Source organism: Saccostrea cucullata, unplaced genomic scaffold, assembly GCF_032062105.1.
Source record: "Saccostrea cucullata isolate Sc308-1 unplaced genomic scaffold, CSIRO_AGI_Scuc_v1 ctg13696, whole genome shotgun sequence".
Classification (NCBI taxonomy): domain Eukaryota; kingdom Metazoa; phylum Mollusca; class Bivalvia; order Ostreida; family Ostreidae; genus Saccostrea; species Saccostrea cuccullata.
In genome coordinates, this window is record NW_026928213.1 from 1 (window position 1) to 23822 (window position 23822).

At 33.5% G+C, this 23822-nt stretch overlaps 1 protein-coding gene across 1 annotated transcript; it reads left to right on the forward strand.

Moving 5' to 3' along the window:
* Positions 1-20907: 20907 nt before the first annotated feature.
* LOC134276788 (uncharacterized) lies at positions 20908-21381 on the forward strand. Its single transcript, XM_062759070.1, has one exon. The coding sequence runs from the start codon at positions 20908-20910 to the stop codon at positions 21379-21381; it is 474 nt and encodes a 157-aa protein (XP_062615054.1).
* The last annotated feature ends 2441 nt before the right edge of the window (positions 21382-23822 follow it).

The following is a 23822-nucleotide window of genomic DNA, read 5'->3' on the forward strand; positions in this document are numbered from 1 at the left end:
AAAATTTAATATTTTGAAAATGATCATTCAAAGGGTTGATCTTTGCTTCCTGACAAGTGCTTCCTAAAAAAAAATGGAAGACGGATGTAATAATAATAATCAAAACAATATTAAACTTAAAAGTTTATGTTCAACCTGACCATTTATTGCGATGTTTCACTTTAAAAAGTTTTGTCTATGAATTTTCTCGGAGCATGACTTTTACAATCTAAATAACTTTATAAATTTAATAATCAACCTTAACTTTGTAGTTGTACTGTCAATATTCAATTTAATTTTTTTTCTAAATTATTATATCACTGTCGCCTTAGATACAAATAGAATTATTTGTAGCTGAATTAGCTCTTTCGTTCGAGAAGTGTAAAGGTTATCAATTGACTGTGATCTTGAATAGTGGTGACTGTTGACCTTAATCCTTGTCCATATTTCCATACTGCAACATTTGGGGCAGTTCGGACCAATTTCGCGATTCAATTCAATTCAATTCGGTGACATATATACATGTATCTTGTTGACTGCACTAGAAGGCTTCTTCGTTGTGATTGACTTTTCATAATAATTTTTTTTTTTGCAAAATGATGCAGAAAACTTATAAAAATATTAAATAGTGGAAATTTTATTTTTACTATATATACTTTTGAATATTTAAAGGAATAAATGTTGTTTAAAAAAATCTTTGAGTCTTTTATCCAATGTTGCAGACAAGTCAAAACCTTCTGGCAATAATGTTGGGGATGAGAACCATGCCTATATAATTTTACATAATTCACAGAAATCCAAATTTCAAGAACTGATGCAACATATTTACAGGAAAAACATAGGTAATCAGAGATTACAGAGCTCACCTCAACGAATGTTGTCTTTAAGTAAGGCAAAGTCACACAATTAACCAACAAAAAGTGTACATTCCAAAAATGAAAATATTTAAGTAATTTTGATCTGAATTACTTTGAAATAGACCTACATAAAAAGTCTAAACTAGTTCTTCTTCATGAAAATGTAATGAAAATCCAGCATCTGAAGCAAATTTGAGAGTTTTCATCTCTTGATGCAACATTTGTGCAAGTTTGGTTTATACAATGTTATATAAGCCTTATAGTTTTTGGTAATAGACCTGCAACCATAACTTTTACCTTGTCTATTATCTGAAAAATTTATGTCGAATTCAGCATCCGAAGCAAGTCCATTAGTGTGCATCCTTAGATGTATCATCCATGCAAGTTTGCTCATTATAGGGCTCATAGTTTATTGGAAATGAAACATGCATCAAAAACTAACATTTTCACTCATCTACAAAAAGTAGGTCAGATTCAGCATCCGAAGCAAGACTGGTAACTGGTAGTATGCATCCTTAGATGTATCAACTATGCAAGATTGGTCATTAAAGAACTCATAGTTCCTTGGTTATGAAACCTGCACCAAAAACTTTTACCTGTTCACTCAACCAGAAAATGTAGGTCAGATTCAGCATCCGAAGCAAGCCTGGTAGTGTGCATCCTTAGATGTATCATCCATGCAAGGTTGGTAAACATGGGCTTAAAGTTAAGTACTTGCAAATGAAACCTGCACCAAAAACATTAACCTGTTCGCTCAACTAGAAAATGTAGGTCAGATTCAGCATCCGAAGCAAGCCCGGTAGTATGCATCCTTAGATGCATCATCCATGCAAGTTTGGTCAACATAGGGCTTATAGTTACTTGGAAATGAAACCTGCACCAAAAACTTTAACCTGTTCACTCAACCGGAAAATGTAGGTCAGATTCAGCATCCGAAGCAAGCCCGGTAGTATGCATCCTTAGATGCATCATCCATGCAAGTTTGGTCAACATAGGGCTTATAGTTACTTGGAAATGAAACCTGCACCAAAAACTTTAACCTGTTCACTCAACTGGAAAATGTAGGTCAGATTCAGCATCCGAAGCAAGCCCGGTAGTATGCATCCTTAGATGTATCATCCATGCAAGTTTGGTCAACATAGGGCTTATAGTTACTTGGAAATGAAACCTGCACCAAAAACTTTAACCTGTTCACTCAACCTGAAAATGTTGGTCAGATTCAGCATCCAAAGCAAGCCCGGTAGTATGCATCCTTAGATGCATCATCCATGCAAGATTGGTCAACATAGGGCTTATAGTTACTTGGAAATGAAACCTGGACCAATAACTTTAACCTGTTCACTCAACCTGAAAATGTTGGTCAGATTCAGCATCCAAAGCAAGCCCGGTAGTATGCATCCTTAGATGCATCATCCATGCAAGATTGGTCAACATAGGGCTTATAGTTACTTGGAAATGAAACCTGGACCAATAACTTTAACCTGTTCACTCAACCGGAAAATGTAGGTCAGATTCAGCATCCGAAGCAAGCCCCGTAGTATGCATCCTTAGATGTATCATCCATGCAAGTTTGGTCAACACAGTGCTTATAGTTACTTGGAAATGAAAACTGCATCCAAAACTGCACCAAAAATGTTAACCTGCTCCAAAAACATTAACTTGGTCATTCCTTTGCTGAAATTGCAGCATCTGAAACTTTGTCTGTTACAATGAAACACACTAAAACCATCTTCCATGCATGTCTAATCAATACAGGACACAGAAGTAATTAAAAAGAAAACTGCTCCAAAAAACTTAACCTTAACCTGGGACGCCGACGCCGACACCGACGCTGACGCCGACGCCGAGGGTATCACATAAGCTCCCCCCAACTTCGTTGAGGTGAGCTAAAAAATGAATATTCTTTACTTGTTTAATAAATTTTAAGCTTGACAAGAAATGGTGTTTTGATGTTGAGTAGATAAGGTAACTCAAACTATACAGGTACTCAAGGGAAAATGTTGAGAAAATGAAAGCTAAATCACATAATGCTTGTGACTTAGAAGATTTTGCTGCGCCGTGACTTAATGGTATGTCTTGAAAAATCACTCAAAATTAATATCAATTTACCAATTTACAACATTTTGATATGAAATTTTGAAGACCATATAAGTAAAGATTCTTTTATATTATTTGTGAAATTTTGCCCGATTATGTCGTCAAATGATTCTTCTGTGCAAAAAGTCCGCGTAATTTTTGAACGGCCCTCGTATTGTGGTAGATCAGGAAAGATAATAGCATAAGGAAGTACCATTCCGGTAATATGACGTCATTAATTTGATGCACTTCTCCATTTCTCAACAAAAAAGCCTCAAAATGACTAATTTCACGGGTATTTTCCTTCAGAAAATAATGTGACAGCCGTTGCTCACTTTAATTTTAGGATTTGTTGTGTAAAATTAAAAAAATCACATATCTCAAAATTTTTGTGGGCTATGCCTGTTGACAATATTATCGAAAACTTCCATTGAAAATTGGTGTTTTCAAAACTTTTAAAGAAAATACAGGAAACTGAAGATATTTATACCAGAAAAATGAACATATTTATGACGTCGCAACAAGCATTTAGAGATGCATGTGAGAAATTGATTTGTATGCATTATCATAATGGGATTTTAATGATTCAGAAAGCATTAGTTTTTATCTTTTACATCAGTTTCATATCTAAGTAAATCACAGGGCAATATATGTATTGAAATTGTACCTTGGACTTTAGCGTTTTTCATACTAGTTGTTAGTCCATTATTTATACACTGAATTGACGACGGAATTTTCCGTTATTTCCCGATCATGACAAGGAGCACACGGCGGGAGTGACTGGTCGGCAGGGAATGTTTAATCCCCCATAGCACCTGATCCCACATCTGATGTTTTGGAGGTCCGTGTTTCCTCTGCTTCTATTTCATATTGTTTTATGGAATTTGATATTGAATACTGCTTATTATCTCCCTATCCTTATATTAGATTTGTTTGAGAAGAAAATATATTTTTGTTTCAATTTTATGGATATTAAGAGGACATTAGATCTCAATTTTACAAAATATTTGAACGTCTTTACTACAAAAAGCTCCAGTAGTTCTCAAAACTGAAATAAAAATTTCTTCATAACTTCAAAAACGTCCTCTAAGTCAGGCAAAGTAATTAAAAGTCTGTAAATTCCACATAAAAGAAAAGCAAGTTTTATTTAAAGATAAGTGTTCCTTGTAAACAGAGAAGATAGTTTATGGTACTTGCAGAGTTCCCATTTTTGAATGTGTTGTTTTTCATCTAATTGAGAAGAGAATAGATTATACTGCACAGCATAGGACGTTGGCAGTTTAAGCAATATTCTGTGGTAACATTTAGGAAAATATGTTCACTTTAAAAGGCTTAATGTGCCAAAAACATTCCAATGATTATATCATAATGAAGAGACTGACGAGTAAGATTATTATTTGAGACACGTTAAGTACTTCTGTGAGGATGCAATAGCTGGGTAATTATTAATTGTAAAGGAGGGGCAATTACATGCATTCAAAACATCAGCGCGTTGTCCAAAGTAACAATATTATAACGATTCTTCATGTATTTATTAAAATGAATGTCTTTACCAAGTCAAAAATAAAAAAAATGATGAAGTTTAAAACAACTAAAAAGTTAAAGATTTATCCAAAGATGCATGCATTTGAAATGTTACATATGGTTTTTTGCAGTCGAAATAAACTATTAAAATTTGTTTGCCTTATCTCTTTTATCCCCCCTTTGTCTCTCATTTGCCCCATTTTCTTATATACTAATCAAAATTTCTAAGTCCACACGTAAATGTTTGTTTTACACTGCTTTTATATTAAATAATTCAGACAATATCAATTGAAAACTATACAGGATAAAAAGAAGCAAAATATTTTTTTCACTTAATCTGATTATATTGAAGGACTTTAACACAAAATGAAGAAGAGTGAAGGCACCCTAGAATTAAAAATTCGCAACGTTCAATACTGATTTTATCATTCGTGCAAACGAATTAAGACCAAGATAATTGTTTCTCAAAGAGTTCACACAATTAAAGAAAAATCTTTATTTAAGGTTATTCCATGTATGGAGTAGGTCGTTCTCTATATTTCCGCCAGATTCTGCTGCTGGAAAAGCGATCAATCTCTGGTTCATCTTGTCCCGTTCATGTTCTGTAGGGTTGAGATGTGGATGACATTGAAGCTTACCGAAATTGTTTGTACCCAATTTTAATCCTACAGTACATAAGGTCTTCTTAAACGCATTCCCCACTCTTCCAGATTGTTTCTAATAATTTGGATAATTAAGGAGACTTGAATTAATTTTAAATGAGTGCAGAGAAATTGCACATGCAGATAGGTTCCTTCCACAATAGTAGTAATTCTTATGTAGTAGCCTGTTGATGTGTCGTTGCAGTACGTGTATACGTCTTGACCGTGGGCACTTCCGGTTCCGATTTGAGTGAATTTCCGGTTAAACTCTGGGGTGGTTAAGTGGTATTTCTTGAAAATCTAGCAATTTCTAATGATTATAAGGAATACAAGTAAGCTTTGTGCATCTTCCTGGCGGTATTTTTAACGGTTTTACATAAAATAAACAAATACAAAGGAAGGAAATACAACTTTTCTTTACTACCACCAGCTTGGACCATGGCAACTTCACTTGCACATTGTCTTTCGTACATACACGGCATTTTAAACAAGCTTTTTTCTGTTTTTCCTAAACAACTAAAGATTGAGAACACATGGCAATCTAAATAAATGGATGACACACCCGAAAACATATGAAACTCGCACTTCATGCTTTTTAACAAAAAGGGTCATGGAAGAGTAATTACACATTCGATTTCAATTTTTTTTGGTCGTAACAGGCAATCATCGAAAAATGTAAGTCAAAATTGTGAACAACTAATTAATTAATGTTAAGGTTTTTAAATACTTAAAATAATAAAAGTGGGGACTTAGAAATTTTGACAAGTATACATAACTATCTTCTAATTTGGTATTTGCGACCGTTTATGCTGATTTAACGGTCGCAAACTGAGTTTTACCGGCGACGCGTAACGGAGCCGGTAAAACGGATGTTTGCGACCGTTAAATCAGCATTAACGGTCGCAAATACCAAATAAGAAGATCAGTTATTCCCATTCTAATGCAATCCATGCATTTTGTTTGTTGTTTAGGTCTTATTTTGATGAATTTTGTTACATGAAATACGTCATGGAGCATTGTCTTTTGCGTCGCTCTATTATGACGTCACAATGAAAAAGCTTTCACGCTCGTTAATGCTAGTTTTACTGCTTCAAACATCAGAGAATTAGCCAATCAAAGAGTGTTTTACAAAACAATTGCATTAGAATACTAAATATAATAAGTCTACCGATATCTACATATCTAATCACTGCAAACCGCTGTGTACAGTTTCGGAATAACAATTGTACAAAAACAAACAAAAAAATTAGGCAATTGTTAGCATGAAATGTATAAGAAGCGACCAATTATCATTTTACGTTCATTAGTATATTCCAGAACTTTATATTGGTGAGCCTTCAGTTCATGCAGTTACAGAGGGATCATTCACTTCTTAAAAGTAAAGGAACTTTAAGTAATGTACTGAAGAATAAATGGGATTTATAAACCATTAGAAATCTATAAAATGAAATCCATTTCACTCAAATTATTCTAGAAGAATTTGCTCATTTGCTTGAATATATCACTGGTTTAAAATTAGAGGTACTAAATAATGTCTTGATTTAGAGTGTGTTTAAGCATACCATTCTTCTTTGGATTGAATATCATATATTTTTTGTCATCTCGCCCAAGCAAAACTATTCGCTTCGTTTGATAAACAGTAAAAAAGATAACGATAGTTTGAATTAAAAAAGGTTATCTATTAACAAAATAACGAAACTACTAATTGTTATGGGTCAGAATAACCCTAAATGCCAGCAAAGATCAATAACAAAATTTAAACTTAACAATAATTTATTTACAGTAATATATAATACGTATATGAAACATAAAGTACAAACTTAGCAAGAATCTAAAAATACATACATCAGAGTGTCCGTTGCTGCACACAATGTCCCAGTGAAAATATATATCCCAGTTATATCTCAATAGTGCTTATACGACAAAGTATATCTATGCATCGAATTGACAGGGTATTTATACAGCAATATAAATCTAGAATATTCTAGAAATTGTTAAAACATGATATTACTAGAACAATCTGGACATACACAAAATTTAAGAATGTTCTAGATAAAATGACCAAACATGTTGACCACTCTGGAACGTTCAAGAAACTTAATGTTACTAATTATATACATAATGAAACAATACACATCTCACAACATAATGCAGTATGATACTTTTTGTAAGAAAAGTTAATTACACTCCATGAGAAAAATCAGCTTAATATACATTGTAAAACTTACTATATCCAAAAGTAATGTCACAACTTTGATAAAATTGCTATAAATCGACGGAAAGCAACAAAATTATAAATGATGGAAGCTTTATCTATTGCAAATCAGGCCTGAAAAATTCAAAGGAATATGATGTATACTTTTCAAAATATGGGATTTTAAACAACGCACGTTTATGGTAGTCGCCGCACCTAAATATAACGTCATATAACGGATACACACCGTCATACTTTTAAGCAATTCCCTTCTGTTTCATTAAAAAATATCTGTAATTCGCAAACACTTTCACAAATTCCACTTTCAGTAAGAATTCTTGGTACTATTATACATTCACTCTTTTTCATAATTAAGCCTCTGTCAAAATGTTTTGAACAGTAGCATAAGTCAAACTTAAAAATTCACATGTCACTCTACAGGTCTGTGTTTTTTGACAACGTCAGACACAATTGAACGTTTCCGTCCGATTTCCTATCTTTCGGTCTTCTTAAATTGTTGTATGCCATTCATCCAGTGACCAATCACCCGCCCAAATTGCTGAAACCATCCATTAAGATGTCTCTTATTTACATTCTTTATTCTGTGAGTCTGATTGATTAACGAAAATGTCGCTAGTGATGATTCCTATATTTTGAAGCGAAAATGCATTGCAACTCCTCGAGCCTTTTTTCCCCATTTTGACATTCCCTTTGTTCAATTTAACAGAGTAAAACAACAATATTAATGATCACAAATACCAATGCCATTATTAAATTTTAAATTAAAGACTAGAAAATGAGGAGAATTGTGTCTTTAAAAAAAATGGGAGATTAGGTGTTTTTTTTTAATTTTTTTTAAATGTGTTTGTCTTTTCCATTCTAAGAAAAAATGCACTTTAAGGGGAAGAAGGACCTTTAGCTGGAAAAATTCCTCTCGTTCAATTTTTTTCATATTTTGTATATCTCTAATTTAATATGTTCCACATACATTAAAGAAGATATATCAATAGGTTTCTAGACTTAGTTTTGAGATATTGAGTGACAAATACTATACCCTACAGTGCCTGAGTGAACGTTTGATTCTCCATGTTTTTGGGCCAATTACTCGGTCCATAAAGGAATTTTTTCAACAATGAAAATTTACCTTGAAATGCAAGTTCGTCATGGTATTGATTAACTGTAAAAATATCGATTGGTGAAGTTGAGCTCAATATTGCATAGGGCGTAGTTAAACGAGACATAATCATGAGAAAAACGAGTCATGTTTACATTTCTCGAGTACGGGAAAACCCAACTATGACGTCACACATTTCTGAAACAAGCGAAATAAGACATTCCCTCAAAACATTTCCGTCAACAACCATGTCAAAATATTTTTTTGCGTTCTGTAATTCACAAAATAACCCACCATGTACAGATCATGAGCCGTTTTTATGATATTATTCTTCCCGTTTAACCGTGCATGATCTAACTGTACTAAGAGATCCACTATGACGTCAACGACACGCTGGACACGCAGGGTAGAGAAACAGAAGAGTGGATTAATCTATTCCGCAATTTGATAATATTTGCAAGAAAGTTTAAATGTTTTCAGATATTTTCATACTAGATGATGAACGCAAACAAACAGTCAAAAAATTATACAACTATACTGTGGTTTCAATCTCGTTCACAAGTACATATTTTATCAGAGATTATGACGTAATTAAACTGAGTCATGTTACCATACATCCTTCGTCCCGTGACGTTCCATTGTGACGCGGCGACATCCCCTATTCTCTATGTTTTTAACATCTATAAAATAAATTCAAATACACATTATTGAATTAAAGAACGAGGGCGCTTTTGATTGACATTCGGCAGGTGAAAAGTGAAAATTTTATCCACATGTCACATGAAATTTTAAGATTTTTTTTATTTATCGGGTTCCTGTGCAACAGGAAAGGAAAATATTTTCCCGAAATTGAGCTTTGATTTGCCAAAAAATAACTTGAAAATTGGCCATAACAGACATTTGGTACAAAAAGGTACATTTTTAAACACGTTTTTCTAAAATTTTTCTATCTCTGGGTCTTCTCTCCATGATTTTGAAACGTTATTTGTGTGTATTTTAATTCAAAGAAACGAATACACTTTTTTAAAAAATGGAGAGAAGACCCAGAGACCACGAAAAACGAACTTTTCCCCCAAAAATCCAAATGTGTGAATGTGGTGCTTCTTTGTCCTTTTAAAATCATCTGTGTATGTGTAGCGGTGATAGCTCAGTAGGATGGGCTACCTGTTCAGTGCACTGGACTTGAAAACTTTTTGGTTCGAGCCTGGCATGAGGCGTTATTTTTTTTTCATGCAAACAACCATTTATTTTGTCAGTTTCGTTTTATGTACTGATATATTAAAATTTTGAATGAGATTAGTTTTGGTTCAGTTTGGTTCTCGAGCGAAATCAATTGTAATCTTCTATTCTATATAATGTACATCATGTACACGTATCATGCATCAATATGCATTAAAATTTTTAGGTGTTTATTTTTTTGTGAAACATTACTATGTTATAGTACCCCCTAGGAAAAACGGACAAAAATGTAACAATCTCACTTTCAAACTAACTGAAAAAAACCTATGGACGTGTTTGTAAACTAGACAAGCTATGTTCAGCCAACCAAATCATGGACATTTCAACCATAAATGTTTCGTACAAATGATTCCTGCAGATCACACGCCAAATGCGCCCATCTTCTTTCAATGTTAATTAGATTTATATTTGTGCATCTTTTGGTATATTGTATTTGATAATATTAAACCAAATATAAAAGATATGGACACTGTGACATTACTTTTGGATCAACCCTCGTACGAGTATATACACTCTCTGAGAAACATCTGACGAGTTCAATGATTACTTTAGTATTGCAAAATCAAATGTGGTGACCAACATAACAAAATTACAATTTTTTTGTTGTTGGGGATGGGGGATGGGATGAGAACACTAAATAGTTATATCCAAAGAAATGATTTACCATCCTCTCCTTCACCCTTTCCTCACACAGGAAAGTGGGTATTTCGGGTATGGCAGAGTTTTTAATTTTGTTAGTATAGAATATCCCCCAATCGAAATATTCTGCGCATGCCTATGTACTTTTGAACTCAATAAAACTTCATTTATGAATATACACATTCTTCGCCTTCCCACAGATTATGTGTTGTATTCAAATACAAAATTTCTCTAGAAACAAGCCATAAACTTTAGCAAAAGAAATCAGAAAAAAAAAATTGAAGCAGCAAAACCAGGCAATGATAGTTTCCCAATAATTATCTCTAACATTGTTTCGTGAAGTATGTCTTTTAAACTTGATTGAAAAATTCTCACACTTGTAATTTTAAGATGTTTTGTTAAACAGCATAGATACATTTTATGATTGACATAAACCAGATCCAAAGATTTTCTAAAGAACAAGCCAGGACAGATCTCATGTAAGATTGCTTTTTGATAATCTAAATTTATATACACTAAAGAAAATTGCTAACACACCATTTGTTAATTTTAATTTGTGAATTGAACATTTGCCGGATCGGTACTAGTAAATAATAATATGTGTCATTATTTCCAAAAACAGTGGAATTGACAAAAGGTCTTGGTACCATGAAAAGACCCTTGAATGACCTTTGTGTCTAAAAACCAATTTCAAGCTGTACACTGCGCACTATTTTTGCCCAGATATGAATTTCTTGATCACTAAAGGTGGTCTTTGAGGTTGCCACAGGAGGAGTCCCCCAGTTAAAATTCAAATGAAAAACAGTCATTGACTGTCATATCGCCTAGTTATCATCCAGCGCCTTAGTTGCGGTTGTTTTGTGGAACAATTTTCAACTCATATACTGCAGTATTTTATTCTACTAACTTAATGCCGTGTTCATCTATTTTAAACCTTTTTATGTTTGTTAATCTATTTGGAACAATATTTCATGAGTGGAATTCTTGAGCTTTTTATTGTTTTAATTTTTTACAGATTTCTATAAATGAACCCCCTGCAAACGTCATACTGTCTGCTTTCGCACGCTCTTCCAGCGTCAAGCGCCGCATACGGTGTAACTTTTTTTCTGAGTTTTTAATTAGAACAAATGTAAAGAGCACAAATTTTACACAAAGAAAAAATTTAATTCTTTTTCTTCGAAAATGGAATAGACACGATTCTAATATTCTCACTGAATTGGTCACACTTCAGTAAACACTATAATTATTTATAAGATTTGACATTAATATGCGTTTTAAAGTAATTTATTTATATATCAAATACATCATAAACAGTTTTTTAAGAGTAAAATATTAATTCTCATAGGTGCTGCATTAGTGTACACATGTGAATATAAAACTGCCTGTTGTAATGCTCATTTAGATGATTTTAAAAAAAATTCAACATTGTTATCATGAGTATATATACATATATATCTCTTCATTTTCATTATCCAGTGAAATTTTATATTGCATTTTTTCAATTTATGTATATTACGGTTATATGTATCTTACTCGTACATACAAAAATTATGTAAATATTTAGCTTTCATATCTTGCAAACACTTTCTATTTTAAAAACTTTCTTGGTGTTAAGCTTATGCTTGCAATATTTATTAAGAACAACATTTAATTTGTTCTCACGACAACACAGTATTGTTTACATTTCAATCCAATGTAAAACATCAGAGGTGGGATCAGGTGCGATGGAGGAGAGAGCATCCCCTGCCGACCGGTCACACCCGCCGCTATTATTTGACAAAATTAAAATGTGCCTTAACATGTCAGGTCTGACAATAAATAATCTCTAGTTTTTGAGTCTGATCATCATTTGTGTCTTTTTAAGAGCTTCGGATTTACTTTTCCAGTGGTACCATATCGTGTATTCAGCACCAGAGAGAGCAGACTGGGCGTACTTCCCGTTAAGGTTTGAGTTGTGGCAAGCTGACCCGTACCACCAGGCTCCATGCCATTCTGTAGCACAGTTATCAACATTCCCGTCATTATCCTGATCTTTAGTGGTGAATTTACTACCATTGTGAGGATAAGTCAAACTGTCACCTGGAAAAGAGTATTGATAATATTATACTCTATAACTCCAAAAATTAATTAAATTATTGTAAATGTATTATCTTTGGAGTGTACGATATTTAGCGGAAAATGATTTTTGATTAAGTTAGCGTAGATTTGATTTAGCACATTTCTTGATGTTTTTATTCATGTATCGATTTTAAAGACATTTAGCGATGTACTTAGAGGAAGTATCTTTCCGCCAAAAGCACTAAAACGAATACACCGCCAAATGTAATACGTTTTCAGTAAAATTCTGAATGATTTTTTTTTTTTGGTTTTATTTATATCGTAATTTTTATTTATTATTCTTATGTATGTAGATGATATTGTGCTCTTCTCTGAAACTATTCTAGGTCTTCAATCTCTGTTGAACCAATTAAGTCCCCACATAAAAGATTTAAAAATTGAAAAAAACCGTTTAATGTAGGCATTTGAAATTTAAAAAATTCTGCTAACATAAAAACCAACACAATTACACAAAAGAAATAGGAATCGCGCTAGTGATTAGTGGATCTTAACGGGTTTGCTTAAAATGAAAACTCGTGTTCGATTGATTTTCCTGTCGTATGTTTAAAACGTGCTCTATTTTTAGTGTTCTCTATACTTAGTTACAAATGAAAAAACATAATAAAATTTCTGTAAAATGCTGCGTATGTCGGTGGAAGAACGTTCAAGAGCGGTTGGCATTGTTCAGGCTGGGCGCAGTTTGCGAGGGGTAAGCTTTTATTAAATATTAATATAAATTTTGCTCAAATTTTTACATAATTGTTTTTATCAAAATAAAGGAACTGAATAAACTTCATAATCATTGTTGCAGGTTGCACGATATTTCAACAAAGACCATAAGACTATCCGGAAACTAGTCCAAAAATTCAAGGGAACCGGAAATGTGACAGATTTACGACGACGGCCCAAACGGCGTGTGACGACCCGTCAACAAGACCGGTACATATCAGTTTCCTATTTGCAGGACAGGCTTTTGACGTCACGAGCTACTGCAAGACGTAAACTTGGTACTCATGGAAGGCCCCTTAGTGGCCAGACGGTAAGGAACAGGCCTTATGTAGGGTTAGTGCTCTCTGGAAGACATAGGCGACAGCGTTTAGCATGGGCAAGACGCCATCTGAGGTTTACACAAGCGGACTGGGGTCAAGTGCTTTTTACAGACGAATCCAGATTCAATCTGAGAAGAACAGATGGTCGTTCCCGCGTCTACCGGAGAAGAGGTGAGCGGTACGTAGATGCATGCAAGAGGGAAGGAGGGCAGTTTGGAGGGGCTCTGTCATGGTTTGGGCGGAGATATCTTTGCATACCAAAATACAGATCATACCAATCTATCAGAACCTCAACGCTGTGAGTTATCAGAATGTTGTATTGCAGCCAGTAACCATACCTCATATCCAGGCAAAAAGAGGAATGATCCTAATGCAGGATAATGCTACTCCCCATTCAGCCAAAACCCAGGGTACTTAACTGGCCCCCATGCAGTCCCGACCTAAATCCAATCGAGCATGTGTGGGACGAACTTGACAGGAAAATTAGGCATTTTCCACATCAACAGAACCTGGCGGAACTTGAGAGAGATTTAGTGAACACTGGCAATAACCTTCTGCAGAGGTTTTTACACAATTATGTTAGTTCCATGAGGAGTAAATATTAGGCACTTATTCGAGCTAATGGAGGAAACACACGCTATTAATTAAGACTTTTATTTTGTAGAGTACCTATTGTCTTTGTTCTTCAATTAAACGATGCAAACAATTATTAAAAAGAAAATTGTTTTTTCTACTTTATGAAAGGTTTTTCTTTATGTCAAACAAAACTTAAGTCGAAATAAAGTGATACAAAACAGAAGGAGACAAAAACCTCGGTGGGGACTTAGAAATTTTGACTAGTATATAATGTATTCTAGAGCTGAGAAACAACTTGCTGATCGAGGCAGGGCAGCTTTATTAGTTTAAATGATATAAGAAACACAAACTTAATCATGACACATCGTTCTCTTTGTTTGAATGTTTTAAGCAGTATTGTAAATTATGCTTCATAACATTTGGGTTAACTTAAATCACTTAACATTGAGAAACTTTATCTTGATTGAATATAACATATTTAAGGAGTTGAAGGACAACATATTATATTGCTCTATATTCTGAACTTATGCGATATCCTCTGATTTACCAAAGAATGCATAACATAGGACAAATTTGGGGAAAAATAACTTGAACCAAAAATTATATTACTGAATATTGTTACAATGTTTTATATGAGTGTTTTGAAATGCCTTGCAATAATTTGCATAGGAAAAAATTTAAGTGATATAGTTTCATAACTGCAACGGTGTGTGCAAACAAATTTTCATAATTGAAAGTGTGGACTTCCTCGTCGTTAAGCAACGATTTTTTTTTTTGCTATGCAAGACAAAAGATTCGTTCTTAATTAGAACTCATTTTTTTATTTTAACCTTTAAAATGAGCTTCTACACGAAGACATCGGTGGTTCAGACACACATCTTGATATATTTTGTCATTTTGCTAGATGTTCGTAAAAATCATAATAATTAAAGTGTACTAAAAGAGTAAACTGATACCGAAATGATTCCATGTACATCTTTTTATTAGCATTGTAACATTGCACACTTTAGGAATGAATTAAATATCTACCTACGGTACACTGTACTACCTTTTTTGGTACAGTTCAGGTTTTAACGACATTCTACGTAAATTGTACACTGTATAACTTGCGTAAATATGTATATCTTTCTTATATAATGATTTTAAATCATTTCTATGAAATTCTAATCCCATGTGATAAGAAGATTAACCTGCGGTTCCTGAATACCCCGACACAGTGAGGACGTATTTATTGTATTTATCACCGACATAAAATGTGGAGTACTGAGCATATGCTTCAGCGCCATCAAAACTTTGTAGCTCAACCCGGAGTTCCTGGTCCTTGTTCTTTGTCAACTCATAGATTGCGTCATTTCCTTTAAAGAGGTATTAAATGCATATAACATTACGATAAATAATCTTTCTAATAATTAGATGTACATGTAATTTACCAATGTAATACATAACTTACACATGTGATATATGAATGTCATAGCTCCACTAAATCAAAAGTTATAGGCAAGGTTAAAGTTTTTGCGGACAAACAGATAAACGGAGAGACAGAGAGACAGACAGAGAGACAGAGAGACAAAAAGACGGACACGACAAAAACTATATGCCCCCGAAACTTCGTTTACGGGGGCATAAAAAGACAAAACTTTAACAAATAGACAGTAACATCTACAGAGAGATATATCACACATTCAGCGATTGCGTCCAATTTTAGTATCTGTAGTTATGAAGTAAATTGATCCTCTGGATATTCCTTCTTGGTATTCTGTTATTTTCTTCAAAGGTTGACAAGGAATGTCTACGCTAATAATCCTATCACTCTACCAATTCACTTTCCAACGCCTCGCGCGTTTCAAAGTTTGCGTCTTTTAAAAAGTGTAAGTCAGAGCTAATTAAGAAATAGTTTCGAATCGCCAAGATTTTTGTTTCACAAAAAAAAAAATAGATAATAACAAACACTATCTGAATAATTTTTCACTGAAATTAATTTTCTCAAAATTAATATAAGTTATATCATTTAATTAATAAGAATTTTTTTTTACATTATACATGTAGAGCCATAGTTTCGTATTACAAGTATGGTCGCCGCCATATCAGTAGGACGACAAATATCTCTTGACACCACTAGCCCTCAAACTGAGTATCCTGAGCTATGAAGGTGTATAGGAGAATAGACTACAAAATACGAATGTGGATCATGTCTTAGATACAATCATGCAGTCTGAGCTGTGTCATTTACACATGGTGGACTGAAAAATGTGACTTTATCTGCATCAAAATATGAAGCGTTTCGACCCAAGAATAGTACGGTACAGTACGGACAAGAGATATGATTTTTTTAGTTGTTAATAAATTTATGGAATTTTTTTACGAAGATTATGAAATTTTTTGAGACTGTTTCATTTTCTTACAACTCAATTGTTTAAAGTTTAATAAATATAGAAAATTCGATCGAACAAAGTTGAGTCGTGAAAAATGAGATTATTAAAAGCACAATATCAATATAATCAATTAATCAATTATTTATGCACTAAATTCACGACGAAATTTTCCAATGTTTTCCAATCATGACAAGAAGCACACGGCGGGTGTGACCGGTCGGCAGGGGATACTCACTCCTCCATGGTACCTCATCTCACCTCTAATATTTTAGAGGTCCATGTTTACTCTGTCCTTATTTTGTATTATTTTATAGATTTTTTTTTATCTTGAATACTATTTGTTATCGCCATGATTCACTTGCATATTTCCTGTTTTCTTAAAGCACATACAATATAGCGTCTTAGTTATTTTTAAAATACCCCTAACAAATAATTCTAAATAAAACTTTAGTAAATATTGTAAACTTTTCTTATAAATTATAGTGATAATCGTTGACACTGTGATAATGTAATAACTTTGTAAACATTGTTTTACTTCACATAAGTTTCTCCTTGATTTACTTTATTTATCCATAGTAATCTATGGAAAGGCGTAAGGTACCCCCACATTATTATTATATTTTCCTATATAATTATACCAAGAATGAATATCTCATCCAAACTTGCTTTTTACCACATTATTATTATTTTCCTGCAACAATTATAATCTTGTCTGGTAACTGTGTACACATTATTATTATTTTGTCCAACAATTATAATGATTCAAACTTTACAATAATAATCTTGCCAGTCAACATGGACACATTATTATGATTTTCGCCTCATGATTATAATGTTTTTAAACATCTACTGACAAGATTATAATCATGAGGCTAAAAATTATAATAATGTGTCCATGTTGACTGGCAAGATTATTATTGTAAAGTTTGAATCATTATAATTGTAGAACAAAATAATAATAATGTGTACTCATTTAATAATATTAAAATTTTTGCAGAAAAATAATAATAATGTTGAAAAAAGCAAGTTTGGATGAGATAATTATTTTTGGTATAATTATATAGGAAAATATAATAATAATGTAATGACACTATTTAGAACTTGTCTTTAATCAGTAAAAGTTGTTAAAGTAATAAAGTATATGAATTACTTTTGTTTTTTATTTTTTGTACTAGTTTCTGTATTTTTTGCAATGTACGCCCTTAATCACATTAGAAGTAAATTTAGTATTATCGTATGAGATCTAGAAGAATTTATCAAAAATTAACTTTTAATTTTGTAATAAAGACATTTATTTTCATTCGTTTATTTTTTTTTCTCTTACATTTTCTGCAATCAGCTATATTTAGACTATCATTTAGCATGAATGACCACAACCTTTCTCCCTCCCATGATTCTCTATATTTCCCATGATTCTCTATATTTCCCATGATTCTCTATATTTGGTGTACTCAGATCTTACGTCAAAGCTTAACAAATGTTCTGTGGATACAAGGTATATTGTTCCTTAAATAATTTAAAGAAACTGAAGCAGCAAAACCAAATAGGATTTTTTTCTTTCCAAAACTTGCAATAATATTGTTGCATGATGTATCTAAACAGTGTTATAAACATGTTAAATAATTTGATAGACTTTTGATCGCTGATAATATTTTAACTTATCGTTTATCATATAACATACTTAAACTTTGAAACTCATCATTGTACCATTATACGAGAGTAAGAATTCCCTATCTGTCTTTACGCTTATTTAAGTAACATTTGAAGGTTGAAATCGTAAGTATACATATTGTACATATCTTTATAGTATATGTGGTTGTTCGAGATCAGGTTTTCCAACACTCTTTTGGAATTCCCATGGGTGGCAATTGCGCTCTTATATTAGCAGAGCTAATTTTTGTATTCATATGGCGCAGAATATGTCTAAAATCTTCTAGGTGAAAAGAGGTAAACACTTGCTTAGGCCTTCAGCTTGAGATATATCGATTTAGAAATATCGACGACGTTTGGTTAATTAACAATAGTTATTTCAATTCTTATGTCGATACGATGTATCCTGGTGAGCTTTAGAAAAACAATATCACAGTGTCTGAGAAATATATTTCATATTTTGGATGTTTTACTTGAAAAAGATGTTAATGGTAATCTGACACCTAAACTCTGACATTTACTTTTCTATCATTAAATACCCTTACTTTCATGTATGCAGCAATATACCTTCATTCTTCGAAACTTGGTTAGGTTCCTCTGTTGATGAAGCTGTTGTGAATGAACTGAAACCATCATGCTACGAAATCATTCGTCAAGATCGCAACAGTGGACGCCGTGGTGGTGGAATAGCTCTTGTCTTTAAGAATGGAATTGATGTGACCGTTGTGAACACAAGCTCGGATATTTTCACTCAATTCGAACATCTAGAAGTTACAGTCCGAATAGAAGACATGAGAATGAATCTATGTATCATTTACAGACCGCCACCTTTCTACTGTGAATAGTTTAACAATCAGTCAGTTCTTCTCAGAATGGGACACCTATCTTGATCAGAATACTATATTTCCCCAAGACCTAGTAATCACAGGTGATTTCAATTTTCACGTCGACAATCGTAGTGATCCTGAGGCAAGCAGGTTGTTACAATCCCTTGATGATCGCAACCTTATACAACACGTGGACGAGCCGACCCATGTTCACGGACATATCCTAGACTTGCTAATCACACGATCATCTAGTGAAATACTACATTCACGTCCTCAAGTCAAAAATCCTTCATTGAGTGATGTGAAAGGAAACTTGTGCTGTGACCACTATGCTATACATGCAACGTTCAACTGCAGAAAGCCACAACATCAACGTAAAGAGATTACGTTTAGAAGGCTCAAGAATATCAACATACATGACATGAGTAGAGATATTAAAAATCGACTACAAGATGAATCCGCACGAAATGAGAACACGTATGTGGACCATTTAGTACAAGGGTACAACAAATGCCTCTCGCATATTCTAAACACTCATGCGCCTCTTGTTAGCAAGTCAATTCTTATAAGAGCTAACACAGAGTGGTACACAGACGAACTCAGGACAGCGAAACAACAGAAGCGGAAAACGGAGAGACGTTGGCGTAGATCTAAACTGGAAATACACCACCAGCTTTTTAAAGCGGAATGTAAGCAAACAGGCCAATTACTACACAAGGCAAAAGAAGAATTCTATTCTACTAAAATTCAGGAATTTAGATATGATCTGAAAAACTTCTTTAGGGTGACGAATTTATTGATGGGTAAGAATCAGGAGAATCCCCTACCAACATCACCATCAGATGAAGATCTTGCAAATAAATTTTCAACATTTTTCATAGACAAAGTAACATCCATCAGAGAGACACTTAAACAAAAAACAGAAAAAGAAGACAGCTATTTAGGCACAGACGTGTACTATCTTGGGCCTCTATTAGCTGCTTTTGAACGTACCACTGAAGATGAAGTACGATCACTAATAATGAAGGCACCCAGTAAATCATGCGAACTGGATCCAATTCCAACAAAGCTACTGAAAAAGTGCCTGGATCCGGTAATACTGCTTGTCACAGAAATTGTTAATGTATCTCTCGATCAGGGAATTTTTCCGTCTGCTTGGAAGGAGGCCATAGTTCGTCCACTTCTTAAGAAACCTGGACTAGATAAGGAAGTGTTGAAAAACTATCGGCCCGTATCGAACTTGAGTTTTATCTCAAAAATATTGGAGAAAGTTGTGGCTCGTAGGATTGATGCCCATTTGGATGCGAATTCTCTTCGCGATCCACTTCAGTCGGCATTGTCCAGGCACTCCACGGAAACGGCCCTCATCAAGGTCCACAACGATATTGTGACAGCCCTAGACCAACATCTTCAGCAGTCCTTGTCCTTCTGGATTTATCCGCTGCTTTTGATGTTATTGACCATAATATATTGTTTCAACGCCTAACTGTATCTTATGGTTTCCGTGATGGAGCTCTTGAGTGGATCAAGTCTTACCTCAAGAACAGAAAACAATGTGTCACAATTGGATCCGTCCGATCAGAGTCTAGACAACTGCCTTTTGGTGTCCCCCAAGGATCTGTACTCGGACCGAAATTGTATTGCCTCTTCTCCAAACCCATTGGAATCATATGCCACCGCCATGGAATGATATATCACTGCTATGCAGATGATACACAAATCTACATGATCATAAGACCACTGGAAAATTGGAACAATTACTTCTCTCGACTTGAAGCGTGTCTTAGTGAAATTGGTTCATGGATGACATCAAACCTACTCAAACTAAACCAAGAAAAGACCGAGCTAATAATCTTCTCCACAAAGCAACACCAGAAGTATCTGCCAACATTACAACTAAAAGTTGGTGATAATATCATCGAAAGCGTGCCATGTGTAAAAAATCTAGGTGCATTTTTCGATCAACACCTTACTATGGAAAAACAGGTATCCTCGGTCGTCAAGTCATGCTATTTTCAAATAAGCAATATTGGACGAATACTGCGCTTTCTTACAAAAGAAGCCTGCAAGACCATGGTGAATGCAGTTATCACTGCCAGGCTGGACTATGGGAACTGCCTTCTATATGGAGTGTCAAAGGCCTTACTAGACCGGATTCAAAAAGTCCAGAACACGGCAGCTCGTTTAGTTACAAGATCATCGAAACGGGAGCATATTACACCTATCCTAGCTGATCTTCATTGGCTACCTGTTTCTTTCCGTCCACAATATAAAATCTTGACATATGTCTACCAATCCTTACACGGGTTAGCTCCATCGTATATCAAAGATCTTATAATGGAATACAAGCCTACCAGATCACTGCGATCTGAGTCAACATCACGGTTAGTTGTTCCTAAGATCAGGACGAAGACATATGGTGAACGTCGACTTGGTTGGGCAGCGGCATTTTTGTGGAACGACCTTCCTAATGATATAAAGCAGGCCCAGTCCCTGGATATTTTCAAAAGACAATTAAAGACGCATTTTTATAGGATAGCTTTTTAAATTTTAGGTGCTCAATTTTTAGCAGCAAATCATAAATCACAAATGATGTTCTTTTATTGAGTTTTATTGATGGTGTAAATGTATTTTGTATGTAATTTGTAGTATTTTAATGTTATAACTCCGAACACATATAGGAGTATGGGTTAATATTTTATATAAGTTTTCATAGCTTTTAAATTATGTTTACTTGCGTTTTATTGTACAGCGCTTTAGAGTTAAATTATTAATATTTAGCGCTTTATAAATTCATATATTATTATTATTATTATTATTATTATTATTATTATTATTATTATTCATCACCTGCATACAGGTTTTATATCCCTCATTTAATTCAATGCTCAAAAACATGCTCTACGTATGAACAATTTCAAAAGAGGTATATTATTGACAAACAAGTTGTTGAAACAAGAATAGCAGACTCGTTTAAAGTCATCATTTTGTAAGTTCTTTTGTCAATTCAATGACTTTTTTCAGTAAATAAAAGTTATCATTGAGTCAAATGCTGACTGACGTTTTTCACACTAATTGTTATATTATTATTTACACAATATATTGACGGTAGATTTTTTCATTGTTTCCAATTCATGACAAGGAGCACACGGTGGGTATGACCGGTCGGCAAGAGATGCTCACTCCCCATGGCACCTAATCACACCTCTGATATTTCGGAGTCCTTGTTAGCTCAACTCTTATTTTGTTTTGTTTCATGGACTTACGAGCTTCAATATTGTTTGTTTTCACCATATAATTTATATTAGGTGATGAAATTTATCAATTATATTTAACTTTATTCCATATTGATATACATGTGTGATGCTTAAATTTAACTTCCATACAATCTCCCTGCTTTGAGTTTTTTCTTGAAGCACCTTTAATTGAAGCATTTATAATGGAGAACATTTATGTATTTATACAAAGAAAAAATTCTATATTGCATAACGTAATTGTCTATTTACAAGATTTATATAATAAAACTGCAATGAAATAATGAAACAAAATCAATTTGCTATTTATTTGACAAAAGTAAAATATAAAAAAAAATGTAATGAGTCATTACTTTTATTATATTAGGGCTGATAATAATTTATCTCTAGTTTTCATATCTGATCATTGAAGCTTTTTGAACATTTTGGCAGGGATATCATGCCACATGGTTGCCATCAAAAAACAGCAAAATGTACTTAATAAATGTATGAATTGTAATAGAGCAGATATAAGCATATTGCATAACGTTTTAATACTATCTATTTCACATGAGTAAACTAATTAATCGATAATCATTATTCTTGCCAGGACTGAATATGGATTTTTTAAAGCTATTAATTTTTGTGTCTGATCGTCATCGTTGTCTTTTGTTTCTTTCTTTTTTTCAGTTCAATTATACCTGGTATTTAACACCAGACAAAGCAGACTTTTCGGGACGCGTTAGTTTCTGTGTCTGATCATCATCAGAGTCTGTTATAATGAATTATATTTTTGTTACTAGTGATACCATACACAAAACTATAAACTATTATTTAGGTGAATAGGGCATAAAACACGACCTCCTAATATTAAAGAAGAAAGATTAAGTAATTAAAATGATTCAATTTTTGTGTCTAATCATCATCACAGTCCGTTTTAACGCTTCATGTTTACTTTTCCAGTGAAACCATGTCGGGTGTTTAGCATTAGACACAGCAGGACTTGACGTACTGCCCATTGATATTTGAGTAGTGACATCCCTTGTACCACCAGGCCCCGTGGTATTCTGTTGCACAGTTACTAGAGTTTTTGTTGTCATTATCCTGATTTTTTGTGGTGAATTTCATTCCATTGTGATAAGCCAAACTGTCACCTAAAACAGAGTATAGATAAAATCATAATCCATAAATTAATAACAATTAAAACATTACTCAAAGCATTGTATAGCCTCCACCGTAATCACTATTGTCGAGGATTTAAAAGAAACATTGTAAATGAATAATGTAATGATAACAAAGAAATACCTCATATATTATTTATGCGAGATATCCTACATTTTAAGACAAAGTTTGTATCAAAGCATTCTGAAATATAATTTGTACTGTGAAGATACCTAAAACGTATATGACTGAAAACGAGATATCACATCTCCTTTTTAAATGGTACATTTGCTTTATTTTTGAAAAAAATTATTGTTAAAAATTCATGTACACATTGGGGTATAAGCTTTACAGCACATTCAAGCAATGAATCTATTATCTTCAAAAGAACCCTGGTTTGTACGTATTACGCATTAAAGACATGGAATAGGTGTTTTTTTAAGATAGAAAAGGGCTTTAAAGGGTTAGGAAGACTTAAAATAACTTGCATTTCTATGTAATTTATTCTTTATATCATAACTTTCTATCATTTCAAAGTGAAAATATTTAGATAATATCCATTTCAAAGATGCCCTAATGATATGAAAAATTAAG

What these genes read in the sequence shown, in the direction of transcription:
- LOC134276788 (XM_062759070.1), top strand. Translation starts at nt 20,908, where the DNA reads ATGGTGAATGCAGTTATCACTGCCAGGCTGGACTATGGGAACTGCCTT.